We start from the raw sequence: 26,207 nt of genomic DNA on the forward strand, positions 1-26,207 counted from the left end.
GTTTCCTAATACTTTCTCATGGCTCTGGGGAGGTTAGCTAAGAGTGGGTTAAACTGGTCCCTTAAGTGAGTGTTGGAAAAAGAAGCCAAGTATGGAAAGAACCATAGCGCCATCCTTGGTGTTACTCCTTTCTCTTTTCACAGAATCTCAGAAATGAAAATCAAGATCTGAGACCAAATTACTGCTCAAGTGCATTGTGTTTCAATTGGATTGTAGAAGAAAATGAGGGAAAGTATGTCATTTATTATAGAAGAGAGCACTGACTGTGTATTCAAGTTTTCATTTGGTTGAGGAACTTCACAATAATGAAGAAACCATCTTCAAGAAGTAGTGTACATTTTTTCCCAAACCTCTCAGCTTTAGCTCTGTAGTAGCTTTGAAGTTAAACTACACTAAGTGAACAATGGCCAGTTTCGAATCTCATATTTCCCTTTCCTCCCTAGTTAATCCCAGGAGGCTTACGGGTAAGACCCATGCAGTGGTGGGGTATACCTGAGCACAGTAAAATCCAAGTGAAAGAAATTGTTTCATGAGCTGCACAAAAATGAAATAATAAAATTACAGTGTGACTCAGATCAAGAAGTGAACCACTGGAGAAAGTTTTGACACTGAAAAGCTTACTCCTCTTGCTTTTATCCTTGTTTGTCTTGTATTGTGTCTTTGCAGGAGCATCAGAGCAATGTAGGAAGGTATTCTGGATTCAGCTGGTCTGTAGTTGTTGCAGAGGTATTGGCTAAGGTGACATTCTGGCTTGCACCACTCACTAGGCTGTTGGACTTTTTGTTTGCTTGTGGCTGTTGATCTTAGGGTACAGGAAACCAGAGTGGTATCCAGAAGGAAGCTCTACTCCTTGGACATTGCTGTATGTTATTGTGATGCTGGGTATCTGCGCTGCAGGTGATCCAGAGCGAGACTGTCCTTTTCTTTGTTCAATACCATTCAGGCTTTCAGCTCTCTAAAGGATGCAAGGATTTAAAAGGTACTAACATCATGAATATCTACAAGGAGATCAGGTTGCATCATCTGTGAAAAAGTGGCATATATTTAGATAAGCACTTTGCCAATCTGCATCACTAGCTAAAAAATAAAGATGGAGAATGAAGTAGATCTGAATATTTTTATAGTATTTCCTGAACCACTTATGAGGAAAAAAAATGTTTAACAAATTAACATACTAAAGCATAGACTTTTCATTTGCTACTTAAGAGCTGGTCTACTTTGATAAAAGACCAAGCTAATGACAGCACATTTGGCTACAATGACAGCACATTTGACTACAAACAGAAGTGCTGTGAATATGCTCAGACAGACTATGAATTCAAGTAAGTAAGGAGTCCCTCCATAAAGAGGGACTATTTAGGTTCTCTGGGGCAACAGGTGATATGAAATGCAGTGATAGCAGCATGGATGGTTGAAGAGGAAAGTGAACTAGAGAATGAAGTGAAAAGGGGAATTGAGGGAGAGATTAATTAGCATTTTTTGGCAATAGCAGTGTTATGTCTCACTTTCACAGGACCAAAAAATGAGAGTGTTAGGATGGAGATAGCAATAGCTGGTAGGGATCACTGCTAACAGTAAGATATAGTTTAAGATTTTTAGATTACATTTGGCTTAATGCTGTAAAGAAAAAACTGGTTTGTTTACGTCTGTCAAGCATTTTCTCTTATTTCCCTGACTTCTGTAAAGAACTAAGGCAAGTTGACTCACTCGTGGCTGATGTCCAAAAAACCTAAAGTTTACCAGTATTCTGTAGCTTTATAGACACTATATAGTGTCTACAGACACTATAGTGTCTATAGCTATATAGACAGTAACACAATATCCTACTGAATAGGTAATATGGCGTGTTTCAAAAACTTACCTTGATTTCCTCCAAGTTGCATTTTTTAGATGTTTGCTGCTACAACATTAAATAGTTAAAAATGTCACTTGGTACAGCAGTACTTGCCACAAGACTACAGCTGTCTCAGAGGTACAGTCATCAGAATGGCTGTCTCAGCTTACTTTGCATATTATTTATATAAAGATGGCACAAAATTAATGCTTCCATGCTCCACTAAGGAAATCACAGACCTCATCATAAGACCTATTGAATGAAGGAAAATATTCAAGTTCCTTGAAGAAGCAAGACTTAAGGAGATCATTGTGGTACATGTGTTCTCCTTCTGCTTAGTTTCAGCAATGATCTACACTTTTTGGTAATATTTTCTATATTCTGCTGGGAGTAGACTGGGTTGTCACTAGGTTTTGTTCACTTGGTTAGTTAGACCCATGCCAAATATTAAAATAATAATTCTTACAGTAGGTGTAGCAGTGTACTCTGTGACATTCAGTTCCACCATGGATATGTTATCAGAATCTACAGCTGTCTGAAAAATAAACACAGATAAGAAAGACATAAATGACATATAGGTATGTCACAATATTTTACATACATGAAATTAAAAGTATAGTTAAAAAAAAAGGGAGACAACAGAGGACTGACAGAAAAGTAGTGATATGCTAAAGATAGCCTTGGTTTTTATCTCTCACCATGTGTGTCCTTTTGATAGCAAATGGCGAGACAACAGGATTGGCCAAGTGATTTGGACAGTGAAATACAAATGTTACTGAATACACACTTAAAACCAAACACAAGGCAACATACCATTCCGATGCTAAGTTCACTAAAAGAGCACCGTTGCTTGTCAGAAGTGCAACAAAAACAGCTGAATAATGAACCAGGGTGGAAATAAAAAGTTGATGACTTTTCACAGCTTCTTAAGTCTTCACTTACTGTGTTAGCTCATAGGTTATCCTCATCTTCTTGGCAGGACCCTTCATGCTTAATTATGGTAAAATGTGCAGATTTGTTAACCTACCAGTTGTTAGAGAATTTAGATATTACACAGTCTATTACCTTATCACAAATCCCAGAATCAAGGCTCTTCAGTTTAGGTTTCATTCTTACGTCAGTAGTTTGAATTGTGCCTTTACCCATTTCGTAGGAAATCTGACTGCCAGCAAGTCTGGAGAGCATATTGGGGGTATCAGTTCCTGTGTCAGTACAGCCCTAAAATGAAAACAGCAAAAGTAATCTTGAGTTCCTTAGACTTCCATCAATTTGCCCCAAGAGAACTAGTTTTACCTAGACAGGAATTGTAGAATAAGCAGAAATTGTATAAAAGGCATTTCACATATGTTATGCCATGCGTGACTTCACAAAATCTTTGCTTATAAGATGTACAAACAGAACTATCAAGTCTTCTTAGTCTAAAATTCAGCTTACTTCTTTTTCCTTTCCTTCTTTTTTTTTATAATTCTTTTTTTTTTTTTTTACTCCAGAGGATGCACTGCAGATTTTCAAACAAAATAATGTTTTGTTATAGTCTGTTGTTGAAACTTCTCTGATGCACATTTTAGCTCTGAAGAGACAGTATTTCCATAGTAGTACCCAAATAGAAAGCACAGGGCCAAAGGAGGAATTAGGAATTAGGGCCAAAGTTTCCAAAGTAGCTTGGGTGGAAGCAGAAATAAATGGAAGGAAATTATCAGGGACTGTAGAATCAGTGCTTCATTTGTTTCATGAACAAGCTCTGATTTTCCAAACTTAAAAGGATTTTTTAGAAGAGCTTAGCAAAATAACCAGGAGGACAATCTGAACATTTCTTTTCCTGCTGGAGCACATGAGGTTGGGCTCAGCTATTTTTTGGATTGCAACATTTTAAAAAATGTATACTTTGCTTCCCATTCCATGCATAGAGTGTAGTAGCACATACAGTCTGATTCGATGGAATTTCAAAGTGGAAGAAACTTTATCTTCTGAGCATCTGTTTTGGAGTTGGATGTATTTCATTGCAAAGAACTTACTGGAAATTGTTTCCTTAGAATTTTCCAAGGTGCAGAATATCTTTGCATCCACAGGAGTAAAAAAAAAAAAAAAACAAAAACAAAAAAACAAACCTATAAAGCTAATTTATTGTCTTACAGTTTGATGACCAGCCTTGACATAAAATACATGGCAGCATATGTACTGCCTTTTTGAATTGTGGGTGTATATCTAGAAAGCTTAGATCTTAACTGAGCCACAGATGGTACCAAACAAAATCCAAAATAAATTATCCGTGAGCATCAAGGCAATTTTGTTTGGTTTAAACTTGAGCCCTTGTTTCTGTTCTGTACTTCAGCTAAACTGATACACTTACTAATAAATCATTGTTCTATGGTCAAATCAAATAGTTAAGGGAAACATATTCTTTTCAGAAAATCTTGACTCTATCACTGTTCTGAACAATATCTAGACTTACTCAGTGTTTACAGAAAATTCCAGACTGAAGCATGCCAATTGCTTGAAATTTTTTACTTCTGAGTAACTACTTTGTACCCAGTTTCGTACTTTTTGTTCTCCGCTGTTTTACCTTGAGTATTAAGAGCTGCTTTCCTAAGCAAAAAAGAATTGTTGAATTGCTTGTATGTTTTCCCCTTGCCCAGTAATGATAGTAGTACAAACCCACACAATGTTACTGAAGGAGTTTGTTAGGTTTTTTAAGAATCAGGATTTACAATCTAAAAGATTCAATATTGACATGTTCTTTTTTTATTAGCCAGTGACTAATATCATGTGAGTGGTGGCTACTAGCCAGTAGAATTTAATTTTGATTAGACCGGAGAAATCAAAGTGCCAGTGTTAAAAACAACTGACAGAATTCAGCGCTTGTCTGGATTAGATACACATATTACCTTGGCTATGAAAAAGAATCACCAAGAAAATTATGGCTTTTCATATACTTGGAAATGTCATTTAAAACACCTGCAATGAGTAACTGAAGTGTAACTAAGAGTGTAAAGAGTAACTAAGTAACTAAAGTGCTTAGTTAGTAAGGTAGCTTTGGATTGCAAGAGAGAGTTTAAGATGCTGAATATTTTCTGTTTCCTGCTGCTGTGCAAAACACTGTGTTTCATTTAGACTGGCAGCAGCAAGCTGTTGAGATGATGAGAATGATTCTGTAATGGATTTACTGATTTGTCTAAATCTCATGATTAATATGTTTCCAAATATATCCCACTTCACTTTCAGAAAACGTTACTGTTTCATTACAACCTTGCTTTCACTAGAGAACTGTTTAGTGACTAGCAGTTTGTTTTTCGTTTGTGTCCAGACTGCAAATCTATGATCAGACAAGTACTCCCTTGAAGTATGAGCAGATTTTCAAGGGTGCTCTGACTTGAAGCATCCCTTTCTAAAATTCCTGTTGTTATGCCTTTCCACTCTTCCTTCAGTGTCACCAACCATCAAGAGTACAAAGATCTACATTCTGCTTTTATACTTCAGCCTTCTGTCTTATATTTCACTTTGTCCTTCTGCTTTCTCTGGAGCTCTTGTAATAAGCACCATAATGCATTTAATCTAAAGAATGTACCAATTTGAAGGACTCTGTGTGAAAATTAATTACTTTGCAATTAAAAATGGGTGTATGGGAAGCGTCTCCCTTACTGATTCACTGTCAGAGAGAGAAGACAGTCGCCTTTTTCCTTTTTGCGGCCCGCTTATCTCAGAAGACTGGCTGGTTACGGTCGCTCGTCTGGAGGAGGGATAACTGCTGAAAGACTGTGATTCTTTAGGAGAAACTCTCAGCAGGGATCCAAGACAAGGAACATATGTTGCAATGGCTGTTCTAATGGATGAGAGGTAGAACCAGTCAAATTTTTTTCTGTTAGCACAAACTTCAGTCATCATAAACAATGCATTTATTCAGAGGGATGAGCTAATGCTGCATAGCCTGGAAAATTGCCGAGTACAAAAAGTTTTCCAGATATCCAGTATCTCATTTACAATCACCCTGCGAGATCACTTATTCACAGTGTTCTGCAGAACTAAAATTTTTTGCTTGGCAGGGATAAGAGCATTAAAGTATAACTCTTTGGACTGAAGGGAGCTATTAAAACGATGTTTTGTCTGCTTTCAGCTTAATCGGGGCAAAAATAGTTTCTGTCCCTTTAAACTGAACCCTGCAGAAGTACCACATAATGAATTATTTTAATCTTCCCCTAAGCAGCTCTTCTAGCTTCCTCTTACACATCTGTTTGCCAGCTATCTGTAAAGTTGTATGAAATGTGTAGTTATATTAAAATATTTCTTTCCTCATATGCAGCGTAAGGACACTCTTTTGCCTAGCTTTCTTCTTCCTCCCAACATTCCACAGTTAGATGTGCATGCCCACCTCTTCTCTATTCAGTTCCGCAGTAGGTCTTTGTAAAGTGTATATATTGCTTTGCTGCCATCCATCAGATCTCACAGCCTGCATCTGAACTTGATATGGTAATGACCCTAGATGTTACAGCTCAGAAGAAATACTGTCTGAAAAATGAAAGCTTGAAGAAAGCTGGGGGATGTACAGAGTAGGGAAGAGGTGGTTTGACTTCAAATTGCATCTCTCATTGGCCTGGTTAACAAACTGCTATTTGCAACAGTGATAAATGTCTGTAGTTCTCATGAAGATAATTTTAAAAATGATGGTGCTTTCCTTTGAGGTGGGGAAGGTCTTTATATTTTATCATGTAATCTGTAAGTACAGATCAGTATCCGTAAACGTCTCTAACTCCTATCTGCATAGTAACTTGCTCCAAGTACAAATTCTACTGAAAATATGGCATTAAGAAGTTTTCTAAGGGAGGGTAAGGCTGTCTTGCAGAGGTAAAATGAGCAGGTGAAGGAGAGTTCAGATTCTAGTCCTTAAAGTGACAGTTATTGTCTGATTTTCTTTGCTATATTGAAATGAACTTACAAGAGTGAACTTACCTGTATTTGGGGTGAATGATGGCATAAATGATGGGGTTATGGATGACAGAAGCTTTGGCAATCACAGCTGGTATGGAGTTTGTGAAGGGTGTTAGGACATGAGAATACCTAGAGTAATGCAAATGCATTATATATTTAGTACTGAGTTCTGTGTAGTCTATGCAGTTATACACTGACAAGACAGTGCTTTATTAATGTTCCAGAGAGAATAAAAGGGGGATTTCCATACCCAGTGAGAGAACAAATTTTACATCCTTTGTCTGTAATGTTTAACAGCATTACATTTCTAAGAAACATGTCTAATTACATTTCTGAGAAACACTATATTCTTGGGACTTCTCTTGCAGTACTTCACTGCTGTGACTCAGGATGGTGGTAATTCCCATGCTGACAAAGCCAGCATTCCCTAGTGAAAAAGTCAGCCTTCAGTGTGAACATACATTGATCAGCGCTTCTCTGTTCCAAACTCAGCAGATATACTTGACCACAGATAAATTTGTTGTTACTAGGTAAGTGTTCAGAATGAAGCATTATAGGGAAAGATAACTGAAAATCTATTTTTCTACTAAAACTTTGTTTTTTTCTGATCTGAATTAAAAAATGAAGGGGAAGTATTTTTCTGAACTGAACAGTTAGGGGAAATATTTTTAGGTGTCATATGTCACACTCATGTTATTGTGGCCATGGATATGTACAGGTGATATGACTCTAAAGGATAAAAGAATTATGATGCCATGCTGCTATCAGCCAGATAGTTTTTGAAGGTAGCTTGAAGTAGCCCTTAAGGTTTTGGTCAGGAGAAATTCAATAGAACAACTCAGACCACAATAACAATAACATTTCTTAGGCAGTTTCTAGCAGGCAAATTTTCCATAGACCTGCTTGGAGGCTATAAATATCTCTTTCTGCACTGGTAGAAAGAGTTCTAAGTGAAGTGGTCCAGTAAGTCAGTCTTTCCTCCCAGTAATAATAGCCTTTCTGTATCACTGCTCCTCTTCCTGGGAACACAGTCTAAGCTCCATCTTTCCATTAGCCTTACATTCCTATATGATTGGAGAAAACAGGTTTTCCTCTCAATCCTCTCTCAGAAGGTCTTTCATATGCATGCTGCAAACAAACAACAGAATTGCATATGTACGTGGCAGCTCATTTTTCTGCTGAAGAAATTTTTCATCATGCTATGCAAATATTTATGCTCTGTGATGAGGTAGAAATGGCTTGCTAATGGTGATACAGGAATCATTTTGTCAGCTGCCTGAATGTTGAGATGTCATTTCACCTCTAATTTAAGGCTTTTTTTCTGATAAGCATGTTCTCCATATACAATTTTTAACATGGTTTCTCCTAATCATACATTTAAAACATTGGTTAGAGGTGTAGTTCTTCAGAGATTCTGGAGAACAAACAACAGCATAGCCTTGCTGGAAAGCAGTTTTTGACCCTGAGATGAGAGAGATGATGCTTTGGTAAGACTGATGGAGAGGTCATAGTGACAAAGGCTGAGAAATAGTGACAAAGGCTTTTGTTTAAGCTAACGATTCCCAGAAATACAACCTGTAGAACAGCAATATTAGTGAACCAGAGTATTTTCTAAAGAAATTAAGGTACTTCCGTAATTTTGAGTATGTTAAAAAAACCAAACAAAACAAAACAAAACAAAAAAACCCAAAAAACCCCAAAAAACTACCGAATAAAGCTGTGTTGCTCACCAGATGTCTTCATGAGCAAAATTTGCAAATGCTCATTTGTCACATACTGTAGTTACAAAATTGTCCATTTGTTCATGTTTTGTCAGTGTGAGACATGGGCTAGAAGTCAAGTTCAGCAGGCACTTGATCATCCTAAGGTAGATGCTGAATCATACAGGACAGTGTGACATTACTACATAGCTGAAATCTGGAGCTTAAAGCATCTTCTAATTTTTTAATTATTTTTTGTTGGGAGGCAGCAGCTTAGAGCAAGTAGTTCTGCAGTGTAGTTGTGCTTCATTGCTCTGTTTTCTTGCTCCTTCTCTCTCTCTATCTGGTCACATGTGACCAGTGATGGGTACTGCTGAGTACCTAAGTGCCCCTGTGATAGGAAATGGGATGCTGGGGCACATCCTAAGGGTTTGTGTTTCTGAGTGAGGAATGTATTTACCTTCACAGAGAAAATGTTTGCTGCTGCTTGGAATTGCCCCTGTAGATACAAAGGAGGAGAATCCTCTTACCATTTTTTCTTAGGTATAAGATTTTAGAAATCCTATGTTTAGGAAGCTGCCTTCCTAAACCATGTTTGAAAAGGGGCCCTGCAATGGCCTCTTCCTCAAGTGTGTAACAAAAATCAACCCTGCATCCCAGAATGCTTTGTCATACGTATATTTATCCTGTGTGTCAATTTTAGGAAAACCTACTTTTTATTTCTGACTTGAGAAATACAGATACGAGTGCCTTGTACTATCATAGGAGTCTTCCACTTGAGGATTTGCAGCTGACAAGACTTTCTAAAGCAGGTAGTCACAACATTTTACAAAGACCAAACTGAAACACAGGAAAATTCACAGGTTAACATGGGAGAAATAATTGCGTAGAGCCAAGGCATGTGGACTCCCAATCCGTTACTTACACTGGGTTGTATCAATTATAGTCTGGTATCAGGCTATGTACAGATACAGTATTAATTGTATCATACTTTTGTTGAAATTACTGCATAGAATGCTGACAACTAAATAGATGAAAACATGCTTAGGTTGTTTATATTTATGATCTTTAATATCCAGCATGAAAAAGCTCCCCAGTGCAAGTATATACTAATTTTGAACTTGCTTATCATGTAAGCAATTTCAGCACTTTGATGTAGGACAATAAAATGAATAGACTTTTGTAAGTAAAAGAATTGGAGAAGGAAAAGAGAATCAATTCCTAGGTGGATTTTTGGGGCCCCTTGTTTACCATTTTGGTGCTAAATAAATTTCAGATGTTTCAAATATCCTAGTGCAGAGAATCTGCATTCAGGAGTCATCAGCACAGTAATGTTATGTTGTCAGTAACAGTCTTCCTTTTTTTTTCATAATTTTCTTTCTAAGTCAAACTAAGAAAACAGAGTTAGCATGTGCCTCATTTGTTAAATGTCACTCCTAAATACGTGAATGTTTTGGCTGCACTTCAGGCATTAAAACTGACAAGTAGCTTTGACTTTCGTCTGTTTTCTAGTTTTACACCTTTTGTTTTCACTGAATATTCCTTTGTTGATACATTCATAATTACCCAGCAAAAGCTACCAGAGCAACAACAGAGTATGGTGACCAGGAAATGACATAAAGCAAGATGACAATCAGTGCAATTTTGGCCATCTTCCACTCATTTTTCATCCTCTGATACTGTTTCTGGAACTCTTTATTTCCATGTTTGCATCCAAAAGCTTGAATAGACCTAGGGGAAATAAACATAGTAGGGAATTGAGCAAATGGCTTCATAAAGTGTGGCAGCAAGTACTCTTATGCTGGTTTATGCTAAATGTCATGCACTTTTAATGTGTGTTAATGTATATACGTGACCAGTCCTTTCATTGCACTTTCATTGCACTAATCAGTGGCAAATTCATATGTGCTTCAGTAAAGAAAATAGTCCCATACCAGAAGAATTTCCATATAAATTGGGTATTCAAGCACTGAACAATGCTGTGTTAAATATCATTAGAGAAGTCTTTGCTTCTATAGGTCCGATTTTGCTACCTTACTCTCACTTTGTGCTTCTGAGCTGTGTGACTAGATATGCTGATATCTACAGGACAGATACCTACAGATTACAAATGTAGTGGCAGACATTGACCTTTATTTTTACAACAATAGCTTTTCTTTCAAAGGCCTTTAATTAAATGGTTTACCTCTTTTCACCCTTTGTCAAACTTGTAGTTTAATTTGACCTATTTTTTGTGGAATAGTTGTTGATACACTGTTGTTAGGTGTCTGATATTCTTCTAGTGTTTCTTTTGGTTGGTTAATTTCTGTGCTTCTTTCTCATCCTTCAGATTTCTATTGCTGCTACTCATACCATTTCCTGCAGTATTATCCAATATACTGAACAGCTCTGGCTTAAATTCAGGAATGGGCCTTCTAAGCATCATGCTTCTTACCATGTTGACTGTTGACAGAATTCTTGTTTGGTTTCCTTTTTCAGTCATGCATACAAATTAAAAGTGAAAATCTTCCCAATTTTCTTTTCTCAATCTTTGTTTCAAGAAAATAAGCAGGCAATGAAATGGAAGGATAAAAGCTTAAAGCTGTTGGCTACTTACTTGTTGGCCTTCTTGATAGCCTCAAATATAAAGACATAGCTGTATATGATAGCAATCAACGGAATGAAAAAGACAAAGCAGAAAAGCAGCATTGTGTATGCACGGACGGATGGTGTCAAAGTCATGTAGTCCCAGGAACAGGAGGTCATCAGACCCTCAGGAACATATGCACCTAGGAAGAAAGACAAGAAAATGCATAAGCCATGACGTGATTCTTCCTCTGTGTACAGAAGTAAAAGAAAGAAACTCAGAATAGCATGGGATTTAGTCCCATTCTCATAAAGGGGAAAAGAGTCTTAAAGGGCACACAATTCTTTGTTCAAAGCACTTCTTTTTATTTTCTTTTACTCTGTTGCCCTATTGTATTTATGTTTAGAAGTCTAAGGCTTCATATGAGAAAGCTGAATAATTTTGTTTCATAGAATCATAGAATGGTTTGAGTTGGAAAGGACCTGAAGATCATCTAGTTCCAACTCCCCTGCCATGGGCAGGGACACCTTGCGCTAAACTTTGTTGCCCAAGGCTTTGTCCAGCCTGGACTTGAACGCTTCCAGGGATGGAGCTTCACAGCTTTCTTGGGCAACCTGTTCCAGTGCCTCACCACCCTCACAGTAAAGAGCTTCTTCCTTATATCTAATCTAAATCTCCCCTGTTGAAGTTTGAACACATTACCCTTTGTCCTATTGCTACAGTCCCTGATAAAGAGTCCCTCTCCAGCATCCTTGTAGGCCCCCTTCAGATATTGGAAGGCTGCTATGAGATCCAGACTGAACAAACCCAACTTTGCCAGCCTGTCTTCGTATAGGAGGTGATCCCTCCCCCTTATTATCCTCATGACACTTCTGTTTTGATTTTTTTTTCATTAAAGAATTATAAACACATAGGTGAACTTTATTTTGCAGTTAAGGGAACAACCAGGAAAGCAAAGACTGCCTTCAGTACTTGTAGTGCCTGGGGTGTTTCCCGTGGTGAAAATGAACCAGGTGTACAAGCAGACTTCATCACTGCAATGAATCCTTCATTTATCTCCTCTCTCCTCTCCAGTGAGTTTTTTGTTCTCCTTCACCAATGAAAGAATATTCCTGACCACCCCCCATGCCTGGCTCTATCTCTATTTTCAGTGTTCACTCCTCGTTCACAAGCTTGACATTCATCAAACAAGTTTATAAGTCATCTGGAAACATCCAGGACCCAACTGGGTGGTCCTCATCTCCTGCTGGCAATTTAGTTTCCATTTGCCAGGTGCCTGTCTTGCCACGGGCTTGTTCCTGACAACTTCAACGAAGTTTTCTGAATATACGTTTTCAAGTGTAGCTCCAGGTCCACAATAATGTCTGTTCCTTGGAGAATGTTCCTGTCTTGTTGGCAATGGTTACCTCCAAACATGAATCAAAAGTCCCCAGAGAAGTGTGAGAAGATATTTCCATGGGAGCTCTGGTGCCTATCCTTCAGTCCTCCTCATGGTATGCATTATACTGCTTCCTCTTCTTTTCATCTGACAGCACCTTATAGGCAGTCCCCAGGTCCTGGAACTTTTGTGTCCAGGAGTTGTCAGGGTTCTTGTCAGGATGGAGCTGCAGCACCAGTTTCTGGTAGGCCTTCTTGATGTCCTTGATGGAGGTCCTGCAGGATATCCCCAGGATCTTGCAGAAATCCCTCATGGTGGCAGCCTTCCCACAAGAGGCAGAGCAGCGGGAGGCAGAAGCAGCCAAGCCAGCTAAGGGCCATGGCGCAGCAACCAGGCCTGCCGGGGGAGGCAGCAGGGAGAGGGAGCAGCATTTCAGTTCCTGAATATTGTTTAAAGCTCAACATAGTCAAAGGGCATCTCTCCAAATACTTCAGTGGATCTTGGATTGGACCTGCATTGTTTTTAATCTCCCTTTCCTGTCAAATTGCTGTCTTCCCAAGGAGTGAAAAGAAACTGATTGCTACAGCTACCAGTTTTTTAAGCTTGTGCAGCCATGAGAAATTTACTGTGCAAAGGAGTTATTGTGCAGATCAAACTTATTTTATCATGAGGTATAGTTCCGTACAAAGAAAAAAATATCATACATACATAATATTCTGCCTGATATAAAATATAAACTCCTTAAAGGAACTGTGTCAAACTGTTAAGTAAAAAAATTGTCACCAGCAGTGTCTTCTTAACTTTATATTTTAATTTTCACTGTTTTCTGTAATATTTTCTGTTGAACTGTTAAAAGTATTGCGCCAGATGTGCTCAGATACATCTAACTGAAGTATGAGAGTTAGTACTGTGGGTGCTAATAGAATCTAATTACAAGATAACAACACGGTTCAAGCAACTATTTTACCTTCTCCAATTAAGAATCTAGAATCTAAGACTACACTGTCATTTTGACATTCTAATAGCTACTCATTCAACTAAAGGCTGCTTCTCCCAGTACTGCAGTTTGCCTGTTTAAACATACTTCATGTTTATGGGTGACCAGAATGACAATAACAAGACAATAACAAAATTCTGCTGAAATACTACTCAGTAGCTGAGTTGGTTGCAGAATCCTTTGGGAAGGTCAAACATTGCTGTGTTCTCACCTCAGCTGAGCTGACACATTCTCTTCTGGAATTAGGAAGCACAATAACGGGCTAGAGGTTTGAATGATGAGTTCATTCTAACTTACTGACTGAAACAGATGACTCACAGGAAACAAATAATGGTAGAGAGATGGATTAAAATGAGGAAGAATAACACAAACTCTATTTGTTACAAGTTGCAAGGATCAATATGCTGCATTTGTATTCCAGTTTGCAGGGATAAGATTCACATTTACAAAAGCAAATTACTTACTAAATGACATCCTTATTGAAAGCCATAGTGAAGATACCAATGGCTAAGTGGAGAATGGAACCAAAACCAAGTGCAATCTGCCCATCTAGAATATAGTCAAGACTTACTGAAGATGTGCTTGGAAAAAATACTCAGATTATATTCCTCTTTTATGTGAATTATTTCACTTATATTTCATTGGATTTGGTTCAGTGGAAATAGGTATGGGAGAACAGGTGGCTGCATCCTGCCAAGGCCAGTTTTGGAACTGGTTTTATCTACTGTTCTTTATTCAGTAAAGAATGAGCTTAAGGAAGAGTGCCATTGTCATATAATATGCTGTAATACACTTTTTTTCACCTTTTTGATTAGAGATCTTTAGTTTCAATACATATTTTATCAGTTTTCTTCAAATCTATTTGTTCAAGCCTAATATGCAAGCATTAACCCTTTTCTATACCTGTAACTGGTCTTTAATCCAATGCTATGAGGAAAAAAAAAAAAAACATTTTATTCCATTTAACTTACTCCATCCAAAGAAAGGCGGGAGGCTCCAAGCCAAAGAGTACAGCCAGACTCCTACCAGGATTATTAAGGCCTTCTTCTTAGACATCACTCCAACAGAAGCCAGAGGTTTCGTGATGACAAAATATCTGTCCAAGGCAATCACCATCAAAGTGATCATAGATGTAATGCCAAAAAGAGCTCCGCAGAAGGCATACAGCTCACAGCCTTTCAATGAAGATGAGAGAAGTAGCAGTGAAATTAATCTACCATGCTAATTAATTTCTGGGATAGTTCAAGACTGTGTTTCTTGTGAACGAATGTCTTCTGTAATTTGTAAAGCAATGGAAGTTCACTTTTCCTGCAGTTGGAATGCTGCCTCAAAGCTGCTGTCTATCTTGCCAATTACATTATTTGTGGAGATAAACTTCAAAGATTTTGTTTGCTTGAATTGCTGGAGACAGTGACACTTAACATGTTTTCACTCACTGATTTCTGATGTTTCTAGTGGGATAATTGTAACGGTCCATTAGTAGCTTGTTTAACTCCAGGTCTACTGCAGCTCCAGTAGAAATGGATGTTTTTTTAACAATGGGTTATAGCTACTTTGGTATCATAGAACCATTTACATTTCAAGGTCAGCATAGCTGAAGTAAATATGCAGACCATGAATATATTAATGAGTGATTCTGCTGAAGTAAATATGGAGACTATGAATACATTAATGAATTATTTTAATTATTGAAACAGCCTAGTGATTAAAAGCAGTGGTTTGGGTTTTTATTTTAACATGTATACTTGAACCCTTTGTGGAACTAAAAAAACTGTGGTTTTGGTCATCAGAGATCAAAATAGCAACATTACTTCTCTGACCTTCCCATCTGTTGATACCTGTTCAAGAAGCAAGAATGAAGGCACCTTCATTCCACATCTTTCTGCACAGGAAATGTTGTGTTATTTCTGTTGTGAAAACTCACTTTTGCCAAGCTTTCTTGTCTGACTTCGCCAAGTGCAAGTCCCAGAGCAGGTTATTTAGAAGAGCTTTTAAGCTGGTGTGTTATGGAATGGTGTTGCTCGTAACTTTGGAGCTAAGGTTTGACATAACTGGGGAAGAATTCTGGCAAGAAGGCTAGTCCTGTGCCTTATGTTGACAATGTTACCTTTGTATCTACCTCATGTATGTCATTTTCCTCTCCCTGATGGGACTGTATTTATTGCACACTGGCAAAAATGTTCAAAGAAACATTTGTGTCAACACTGAAACAATGTTGAAAAATGTTCTCAACATTTCAAGGGCACCTGAGGATAAGGAAATAATAGTTTAGCTGCCACTATGATAGAACATACTTTGTGATAATCTTATAAAGAATATATACAAACCTTTCTCACCAAAAATCCAGCGTTTGTGGAGGCTGTTGATGAAAAAAACTGGAGACTGTGTAATGGACATCAGCAAGTCACTAATAGCTAGATTGATGATGAATATGTTGGCTGGAGTCTGAAGGCTCCTACTCCTAAAGAGAGCAGAAGAAATATTGCTAAACACTGCTGCACTGTTAATTACATTGTTGCTCTTTCCTGTGAGGTTTGTCAGCTTCACAAATACCAATGCACACTATATGCAGTAAGCTAGAGCAGGGTGCTTCTCATTTCATTCACAAAAGAACATAAGCAAGGCTGTTTTATACCTTTATACTCCTGTGCACTTCAGAGGATTCACATCTCAGTGACGGGGATAAACTGTACTGTTCTTTAAATATTCTGACCCAGTGCACTGCATGTCCGTGATTAACAGGAAATTACAGTGATGTACTCTATGGATTTCTGGATCTAGGTCATTTTAAGCAGTGGGAGGGGAGTGCATTTCCCACTACTGATAAGACCAGCAGTGACAAATACAGGGATTAAGCAAACTCACATGTACCTCATCAAGCATTTTGGTTTACATCCATTCTTCTCTGTGACACTCATTTCACTGCCCAGACACTGACTTTAAACAGGTCAATAGCCATCCTTCAGTGTATCCTGCCTGTATATGTTATTCACAGTATTGTAGTATAGTGTTCTAAAGGGTGCACATAAAAGCTCAACTGAGAGCTTCTCAGTTTGAGGTCTCTGTGTAACATCTGAGCTCCTTTCTCTAATTTTCAATCTGAGACACAATTGAAAAATACCAGCATAAATGATGAATTCTTTGCACTGATCCAGAATCAATTGATAGGGCTACTGTAACCTATTTGCAATTTAGGAGCAAGGAGTTATTATTAGGAGATGCTTATGGGCCACTTGTATTTGTTCAGTAGTCTGCAAAGTTACTGAATATATTTCTGTTTCAGGCAGCTGCTTGTCTTACAGTTTGCCATTACTTGAGACTGCTTTGTAGGCATCTGATGTGTTCTCCAAACTTCTGATGTATTTATTACTTTGCAATCAATATCCCTTTCTGTCTTTGTAATGTCTTCAAATTAAGACAAATGTCCTTCAGTGGAACTGCAACTGCCATGACTAGATTTCCTGCATGGGACCAGACAAAGAGCTAAGCAGCTCAAGTACTTTATCCTCATATATATGGTCTGCATGCCAACGCCTATTCTGTTTTTAAGGGCATATCATATTGTTCACACTGAAGTGTTGGTATCTACTATGAATGCACATACTGAAACCTGCCATTTAATGCACCACATAAATATAGGCTTGACACCTAGCCTACTTTCACCCACACTCCAGTGATTCAAGTTAACACAGCCAAATTATCATATAATTGCTGTTATTTTAGTTTATTACATTTGTTCCCAAAGATCAGTGATGAAGTAGAAGCTCACTGGCCTGGACATCGTGCCAATGCTCTGCCCAAGTGTGACAAAACAGAAACAGGATGGAAGAACAGGAATGGTGAAAGTATCACATCGTTGTCAGAGATCCAGTTTCCTTCAGATATAAAAGCTGGAATGTGGCTTTAGTTAAAAGGAAATAAGCCAAGTGTTAGAATATGTGAAAACAAGAGACATGACAGTAAGGAACAGAGTGGGAAAAGAAACTGAGTAGTAAGCAGCACTTCTAAAATAGAGAAGATACGTGGGAGACACAGGTGCAAAACATCCCATCAGTCCAGTGCAGACATAATTCAGTCAATAGAAGAAAAAAAAAAAAAATCACTGGGTGGTTTCTGCTTTGGCTGCTTTTCTATTGCTTGACATATCTGGGTGATTCTTTGCAGTTTTACTAAGAGTTTTCCTGTGGCTATGGTTAATGGGAGGGAGTCAGAGAGAAATGGCAGGTTGTCATTTTTTTTCCTACAGCAATGTCTCTTAGTGCATTTTACTACGTCTGGATGGTAGTCTGGTGGTACATTGACTGTGCTGCATTTGCAGAGCACAGTCAAGGTACTGTTAATGTTCATAAATCTGAGTATTTTTTAAAAAAATCTGAAAGACAGATACCTGCAGAAAACATAGAAGACCAGGAAATTACCCAGAGTTCCTGTGATTCCCACAATAAGAACAACTACTCCAATTGTATAGTGGGCATGGTCTGGGACATCCACTGTAGGAAAGGCACCAGGCACATCTTGCACTGTCATCTTCTGTGGAGTAAGCAAGAAGTCAGAGGTATATCAGACTTTACTGAATAAACTGGTGTGTGCTTCTCTAGAGGAGGAAACGGTCAAGAATGCAAAAAAGCAGCAAGCAAAAAAAAAGCTAATTGCTCTTAAGTCACATTTACTGTTGATCATCTTCAGGAGACAAATATGCCATCAGCAGTGCAAAGTCAAAGGGCTGTTTATATTTTTACTGTTGGTTTAGAATTTTGATGAAGGAAGGCAATCAATTTTCTCCCAATAGAAAGATAAGGATATAGAGAACTAAAAAGAGACAGGAGGGGACCCTTTTCATTCCATCTGACATCAAGTAATGCAGTGCTAAACAAGCAAGTTTTCTGTAGTTTTCATTTCAGGGGAGTTTCTGTACCTGTGAAGTACGATTTCTGTTTCCCTCTGACATCACTGGCTAGACTTCTCTAACTAGAAATGATCTTCTGTGGATGAATGTGCATTTATTTCTTTAGTAGTATGGCTATTTCATTTCTCCTGCTGAATAACACTGAATTGTTAGCTGCCCTCAAGACTCAGTTACTAAAAGCCTGACAACATTCAGCAAGAGTTCCTTGGAAACTAAATTAAGGATCAGAAAAACTAAACCACAAATCCTTCATACGTTATGCATGGTTTCCATACCAGTTCTATTTTCGCTCTAAACTGAATTAAGGTATTTTCCTGTCTGTGAAGTATGTGACAAATCACTTGATGAAAGCACATGTGTCTTAATCAGCTAATAACTCACAGCAAAATCAGTAGCCAAGTCTGAAGACTACAGCATTTTAAACAATAATTTAAAAACATTTTTTGGTTACATAACAGGAGCCATGAACACATTTTAAGCTGAGTGACCCCAGATTAGTAATGAAGCAAACAATAAGGCTGCATCCAGGTAGCAGGATGACCTGATAGACCTTGAAGAGAACAGCTGTCCAAACCATCACTGGTCTGCTGCCTTTTGCCATAAGGTCAGGCAGGGAGACTTAAACACTCACTTCTGTGCAACTGCCACTGTCCTCAACGTGTCTTAGCATCAGCTCCAACCACCTAATGGTTGACAAATACCAAGTCCTGTCCTCACTCATCTGCATGGACAGATCCTGTCTGTTCTTCATAGCCAGGCTTACCTCATCAAGGGTGGCAGTCACTATGGAATAGCATGCCAATGCCACTGCTCATACCTCAAGCCTGTAAGATGCAGCCATGGCATTCCTCAGCCACTGAGCTACAAGAATCACACAAGGATTGAGAAATGCATGGGAAATGTTTTGAATCATTTGTAGCCTCCCTACTATGAACACTGTCAACTTAGCTGTGGCCTAGGATCCAGGACAAGTGAATTGCCTATATCAAGGTCTGTACCTTTATCAAGCTTAAATAGTGCTATGAGGCTGTATATGTTCTTTTGAATTGTAAATACTGGCAGGTGGTGGTACAGCTGTCATGTGCAGTCATTCCTTCCCAGGAAAAGGAAAATTGCTGGTAGGAAAGGAGGAAAGCGCACATGGGTAGATATGAAGTTCTCCCTTTTATGCTGCAGTTGTTTATGCAGTAGTTGGTATTTGCAGTCAGAGTGCAACTCAGAAATGCCTTTGACAATACCCCAGTTATCAAAGGAAATGGTTATTTTCAGACAATAGAGGCAGACATTACTTCTGAATACATCTGTGAGATTGGGCAGAAATTATGAGAGTGTATATTTAAAACAAGGCTGGCAATAGCAGGAGGTGAACCCCAGGACTGTTTGGAACTCTGGAAGAGGTTGTCTTTGCTTGTATGCTGAAGATGTGCCCAGAGCAATCCTCAAGAACTAGAAAGCACTCCCTGGGTTTCTGCATTAGCAGCAATAAAATGCTGGACAAATAACCTGATCTTAGAGAAAGGAGAGGTGGATATGACTGTTACTGTAATTGGAGCAAAAGGCTGAAGTTGATATACTAACTGAATCATGGCATTTGTTGTTCAGGTTCCTGTAACAAATTGTAGGTTGGCGTCACATCAACAACAGTGGGCATCTTGCCTAGTTAGAAATTGCTGTGCTTAACACACTGCCAGTAAAATAACCCCAAAAATCCCACACTAATAGCAAGTGGAGAGGGAGATAAAAGTGTTTCAAATAAATGAGATTGGGTGTTCCTTGGTTTGTTTTGGTTTTGGTTTGTTTTTTTTTTTCCTTAGGCTTGTGGCTCAAACATATTTTAACCGCTGTTCTAAAGAGAGCTCATGATGATTATTAATGGAATGGAGATTTCTGATGTTATTTTCCTGTAGCTGTCCATTTAATCAGAACTGGATCAAGGTAGGAGAAATGAAACAACTAGAGGAGCTAGTTTTGGCTACAAAGAACAGATTAAAGTGGTTTTAATTTGAATTGAATTTATGGAGAACTAAGGACAAGGAAAAATTTAAAAGGTAAATATAAATACACAGAGAAATCACAAGAGAGAAAAGGTTATTTAAGGGACAGTAGAAGACTTTGAAATTACTTGCTCAGGAATAAAACAAGTTCAGAATCAACAAAAATATCAAGTGTGAAAAAAATAAAGGAATAATGTAGTGGAGCCATGATAGAACATAAGTAATACTAAACATATGGGAGGAATAAATATATGTGAGGAAAGTGGAATAAATTCACATTTTAGTGTGGACTTCCTGTTGGCCTGGGATTTTTACCACAGGGTCCAATTCTGACTGTTCTCTAAGAGGGAAAAGTCATATATTAAAAAAAGTAATTTCAGTGGTTTTGTTGGAAATATAGAGCTGCTTCAAAGTTTCTTTAAGGCAGAGAAAGGTACTGGTTGACTGACAAGGCATAAATAAGACCTGACCACTTCAAGTTCGTCACTAAGTTGCATGCATACTGCTTCCTTACTAGAAAAGGAAAACTCCTGCCTGTATCACTCTTAGTTGCAGATCTTCTACATTGTACTTCAAAATAAAGGACAAGGAGAAAAATATAGTGCTTGAAGAAATCAGGTCAGCAGGATAATCAAGAAATCAGGCAATTCCCAAAGCTTTTTTCTATTCAATTTCTCCAGCAGATGGGCCTTATTTAGCCTCTGTCTTCTGTTTTCACCACATGGTATGAGTATTTGGTTGGCAGGGGAGAATAAAACCCCACTGTTGCAATCTCCACTGTAGCAATTGTCCTTTGAGAATACTCTGAACAAGTATTCCAATTGCATTGATAATACACAGCATTGTTGCCTTGCATTTTTGTTCTATTCAGAATTCTTTCTAGAATCACCTCCAAATGAAGATAAGAAAAAAACCCAGGCAAAACCAACACTTCATTATTCCTCTTCCAAGTGATACGAAAACACAGTTTATTTAATGTTAGGTGGTTCAAAACATCACCAAATGCACAAAGAAACTAAATTGGAAGCTAAGAGGTTAGACATTTTCCAGTGGATGGACAAATGGACCACAGCTTTCCTGAGTCAACAAGATACTTGCACCTGAGGCTCTAGACCACTGGGTGCCAGTATACCCACAGACCAGCTGTGCTGCGGGTGGCTTGGGTCGGTATTCATTCTGTAGGAAGCAATTCATTGGGAAGCACCAACTTCCTGAGAGTCAATATAAACATTGCACATTTCTCAAGCAAGCATAAAATGGTCATGGAAGCTGTAGAGGACATCAAGGTAGTAACTGTAATGTAACAAAATTTCCTTACAGTAAGTACTGAAACTCAGTTGGAGAACATATCGTAGCCAAGGACAGCATTTTAGTCAACCTGAAAAGCAAGGTTTATAGTACTGTTTGAGTATGTGAAAAATGGCCTTTCGCTAGAACAGTAAAAGAATTTGTGTTCTTAATCTCCAATAGGCATATAATTTATTATTTATTTACACCATAGTTTTGCATAATCAGATGGATAATTTTGGTGTGATCAGGAACTTGGGAAGTGCCACACTGATTCAGAGCACCATTCCTGACAAAACACTAGCCTGTCTTTAGCCACAACTGGGTGTTTCAAAGAGCTTCAAAACATGCATAGTGAACAGTGGTGTGGGAATTTAATTTTCAGTATAGAGCCTTAGCAGTTAATTTATACCCTAAAGCAGGCTTAATGTCCATTTGAAAGGATAATCTTAGAGGAGGATATTTTTATTCTCCAGATATAGGTGTAATCCTTTTCTAAATCCTACTCATCGTTTGCCTCAATAGAAATAGAGTTAGTGGCAAGAAGTTACGAGGTTATGAAGTTGCCTTACATTAGTGTATTTCTTTCCAGCAGGTTTAAGTATATCTTTGTGAAAACACTAGAATAGAGGGAAACAGCTAGGTTTAATGCAGTCTACTTTCTTAAAATGTTCACTGTTCTCCCTAAGGAAATGCTGGTCTACTGCCTGCAACAAAACAGCTAAAACAGAGCTGACCATGTTTTCAGTTACCATTCAGTAAACTTGACTGAGACTTACAAATTTAAGATGCTTTTTGGGAGTTTGGAGAAGAGGAAGAGTTTGATAGATAAATAGTTCTAAGTCCTTTCTGTTCTGGCCTTCTCTGTGGAGGCTGCAGCACAACATGGAGCCTCATTCTGTATCTATGGCTTGTTGCCCCAGGTGGTTACAAGGGAAGCAGAATTCTTTCTGGAGGGCCAATTCGAGGAGCAGCCTGCTTCTTCAGGAAGAGAGCAGGGCACTGTCATTTCTGCTAGGGCTTGGTGCAAGCAGAGTGTTGTGGGTTAAGCACTGAACCCAGGACAGAGAAAGGGGTAAAAATGAATCAGCCACAGAGAACATCAGTGTAGGGAGGAACTTGAATTTCACCATGAAGTTTGTTAAGACCCTGCAAGACACTGGTCTGAAGAGAGTTAAAAGGCTAAAGGAATTCCTTTGCAGTCCAGGACAAAACAGTGATTACTAAGTGATTTGCCCAGGTTAGAAGGAATTCTAGATCAGATATAAAACCCAAGAATATTTGACACCTGCATCTATTCTGTCTTGGGAATCTGTTTGTTATACACATTTTCATAAAGAGACAACTCTTTAAATAGTTATTTTGTAATTTACTAAAAAAAACCCAAACAAGCAAAAAAAAAAAAAACAACAAAAAAACAAACCCACCCAAAACCAAAACACAACAAACCAACACAAACCAAAAAAAACAAACCAGCTTAGAATAACTTCTAGCAGAGAACATACCATTTTCTAGAGGACAACACGCAAACAATGCAGTTCAACTATTACTGTGGAAAAAAAACCAAACCAACTGTTTTCAAAGTAAGAACAAGGTCATATCACTTAACTAACTAGCCACTTGGAAATGTTGATTGTTGAAGTTCTACTAAAGCTAACAGTGTTGATGGTAGGAGCAAGGCCATGAATGTAAATACTTGTACTGAACATAAAACCATGTTCGATACAGCCCACTCCTCACGTTCTCCCAATGGCAAGAGTATAAAGCAAGGTTTAGTTTATACTTACAGGGAAAGCAGAAATCCTCATAAGGTCATTCGGGGATTTGAACATATTTCAATGCTGGTTCTGACTGATTAATTGATTTTTATTTTTGTGTGTGTGACATTGTCTCAAAAGCCAGGAACAGAAAAGACTAGGACAAGGACATTTTTCAGCTGCCTCTGCCTGGACATTGGATGGATTGTATCTAATTTGGTGTAAAACAACACAAGGAAAGGGGCATAGGGACTACTATGTCACTGCTTTTATGAATTCATTTGGCTTCAAACTGTAGGCATTGGTCTTGCAGCTTGAAAGTTTCAATGGAACAGAGCCCAGTTCCAAAACATAACAAGTTTTGACAGTCCCACATTGATTTTGACAATGTATCAAGTTTCTTTGTTCTTAATTTTCCTACAAATACAGGTAATGAAGTGGCTTATTTACACAGTAGGACTTCTACAACCAATGGTAGCATTAGGCCTTTTACATTACAGCAAATCATACAGTTTAGAAAAATTATCAGAATAGCAATACTGTCATTTCCTAGGGTTTCTAGGTGCAGTGTTGGTACTGCCTACCTACAAGGGACTTCAAACAACTGGTAACACTTATTTTTCTTTACAGTTCCTTGCCCTGATTTCTGAGCTTGCCTCTATAGGCACTTGCTCTGTGATGACAGGCAGCACAAACAGGAGTGTAATCCCACCTCAATTATGGTTTCAGCAGGGTGACACCAATTGCTAAGCCCTCTTTCCAGTAGACAGCAGGGCTTTCCATAGATGATGCTTTTCCTGTTGAGCAATTTGGATAGCAGATTTTGTATCCTATCTTCTGGATTTAATCTCAACCACAGGCAGCACTTATTGTTTTCAGTCCTGAAATTCTCTTAAACCAATCTTTGTGTCAAATTAAATTGCAAAACTTTGAAAATACACACACTTGGCCTAGAGAGAGGAAACAGACAGCTAATTATGTTTTTTCGGCAGAATAAGGAAAAAATCCATTTCTAATTTTCTGATGTAAGTCACTCTGTCCCCAGAATCCGTTTCCGTTTTAGCATGTGCTCTCCAGCCCCTGTTATCCCTGCCTGCTATGTTCTGCTATCCTCTTTCATATGTTATCCATTTAATTTAGTTTGTAAGCGCCTTGGCTCAGGACACTTCTCTGTTTATCTTTCTGTAAGACACTACACAAATCCAGTTTTTATTAAAAAATAAATAATCAGACTGCATTTTTACTATGAAAATACTAAAATATTTACTGATCCTTCATTACAAATTAGGATGAAACTGAAAAACCCAATCCAACATCCTGTATGCATAAAACCTTCTGGAGTGTTTGTGTTGAAACTTGAACACAGTTTTAAAGTGTCTACTGTGTTATGTGGGCCATGCCAAAATACCTGGTGTGACCACACAAAGAATTTAAGTTGCATTTCAGATTTGGAAAACTTTTAAAATTAGCTTGTTTAAAGTATTTTACTCTTTACTTTAAACAGACTTCTGTGTAAACCGCAGGTGAACAAAACTTTGTAATTCTAATAGTAGACTGAGATACACAGCAGGAAGAGGACTTTTGACTTTTTTGGTTTGGGCTTGTGGGTGGGAATGGAGAATACTTTTAGCCAGCCCAAAGGAATTTGATCCTGAAATGTCATCACAGTAGAGTCTCACCTTCACACCTCTAAGAAAATTTTCTTTCTGTTTAGCACTTAACAGGTGAGAAAGAGCTTTGATAGAACTTACCCGAAAGGACTTTTTAACATTTACACTCCACTGCACTTACAGACTGTTAGAGAAATTAGGGGGATTTCCATCTGGAATAGTAACACAAGAGAGCATTGTGTTTGACTACTAAACAGCTGTTTAATGCCCAAGAACCTGTTGTTTTGACAGTTCACAACATATTTGGTGTGCTTTGCCATTAGCCCTTCCTCCCTATCTTCTGCCCATGTAATTCTGCTGAAAAACCCTACTTCTACAGTCCTTTTTTTGTGGTAAATAGTTAAAGGAATGAAAAGAAGATTTTAAAGTTTTCATTATGTTGTACATTATTACATTACAGCAACAAATGTGTACATGCACCTTAAATATCCATTTACAGTTCTACAAATGCCAGCTTTGCCAGCAGAACTACTTGCTACAGCTTTTAGTGACAGAAGACACTTACTGTTGGGGCTCTAAGCGGCAGGTCCATCAGTGTGTAGGCATTGGCTTCCAAGTCATTCCTGGTGTTGAAGGACTCCACAATTTTGGTGCAGTTGGGGTCCTCAGAGGTACAAGAGATCTCCCTTTGAATGGGCTGACTATTCACATGAACAAAATCTAAGAAAAGGAAAGAAAGAAAAGCTCTCCTCTGAATTTAGTCAGCCAATTTGCCTTTTTATGTGTATGTAAAGCAGATTGTTAGATTCTCTGGAATAACGCGAGGTCCAGTTCAGAGTTTCCCACTAGAGCTTCAGATCGCTTCACTCCATCTTAAGTTTAGCAAAGGGCAGCAGCAGCAGCTTCCATTTAAATACAGGAGACAGCAGGGTCTGCACATGCCCAGTTTGAAGATTGTTCCATGCAGATTCCAGCTGTTCCATGCAGATTCCATGCTGACTTAAAAGTGCTGTTTTCTTTTTTGCCTTTGACAGTTATGTGTCTGAATTATAATGCTATATCCATATTATCCACATATGAAGACAAAGAAGTTAAAAGATTGACTTCGCTGTCTGTTGTAAATATCAGACTTTACTGTTCATTTTCACTGTATTGGTAAATTAGGTTTTTGCAGTCTGCTTTTAAAGAAGATGTATGTGTACAGTTCTGCTGAAATTGGAGGAACTCAGATTCTGATATTTAACAATGTGCTTAT

The 26,207-nt window shown here is 38.2% G+C and overlaps 1 protein-coding gene and 1 pseudogene across 1 annotated transcript; both read right to left on the reverse strand.

The window, feature by feature from the left end:
* Nucleotides 1-763: 763 nt before the first annotated feature.
* Nucleotides 764-25,656, reverse strand: OPN4 (opsin 4). Its single transcript, XM_065672817.1, has 12 exons — nucleotides 25,518-25,656; nucleotides 17,786-17,928; nucleotides 15,726-15,859; nucleotides 14,370-14,573; nucleotides 11,054-11,225; nucleotides 10,024-10,188; nucleotides 6,779-6,886; nucleotides 5,474-5,654; nucleotides 2,900-3,052; nucleotides 2,301-2,369; nucleotides 1,862-1,900; nucleotides 764-955 (listed from the first exon to the last, which is right to left on the reverse strand). Exons 1-12 carry the CDS (start codon nucleotides 25,542-25,544, stop codon nucleotides 764-766), a joined length of 1,587 nt encoding a protein of 528 aa, XP_065528889.1. The 5' UTR covers nucleotides 25,545-25,656.
* On the reverse strand, nucleotides 12,076-12,781 carry LOC136011128 (dnaJ homolog subfamily B member 11-like; annotated as a pseudogene).
* Nucleotides 25,657-26,207: the final 551 nt, after the last annotated feature.

Source organism: Lathamus discolor, chromosome 3 (assembly GCF_037157495.1).
Source record: "Lathamus discolor isolate bLatDis1 chromosome 3, bLatDis1.hap1, whole genome shotgun sequence".
Classification (NCBI taxonomy): Eukaryota; Metazoa; Chordata; class Aves; order Psittaciformes; family Psittacidae; genus Lathamus; species Lathamus discolor.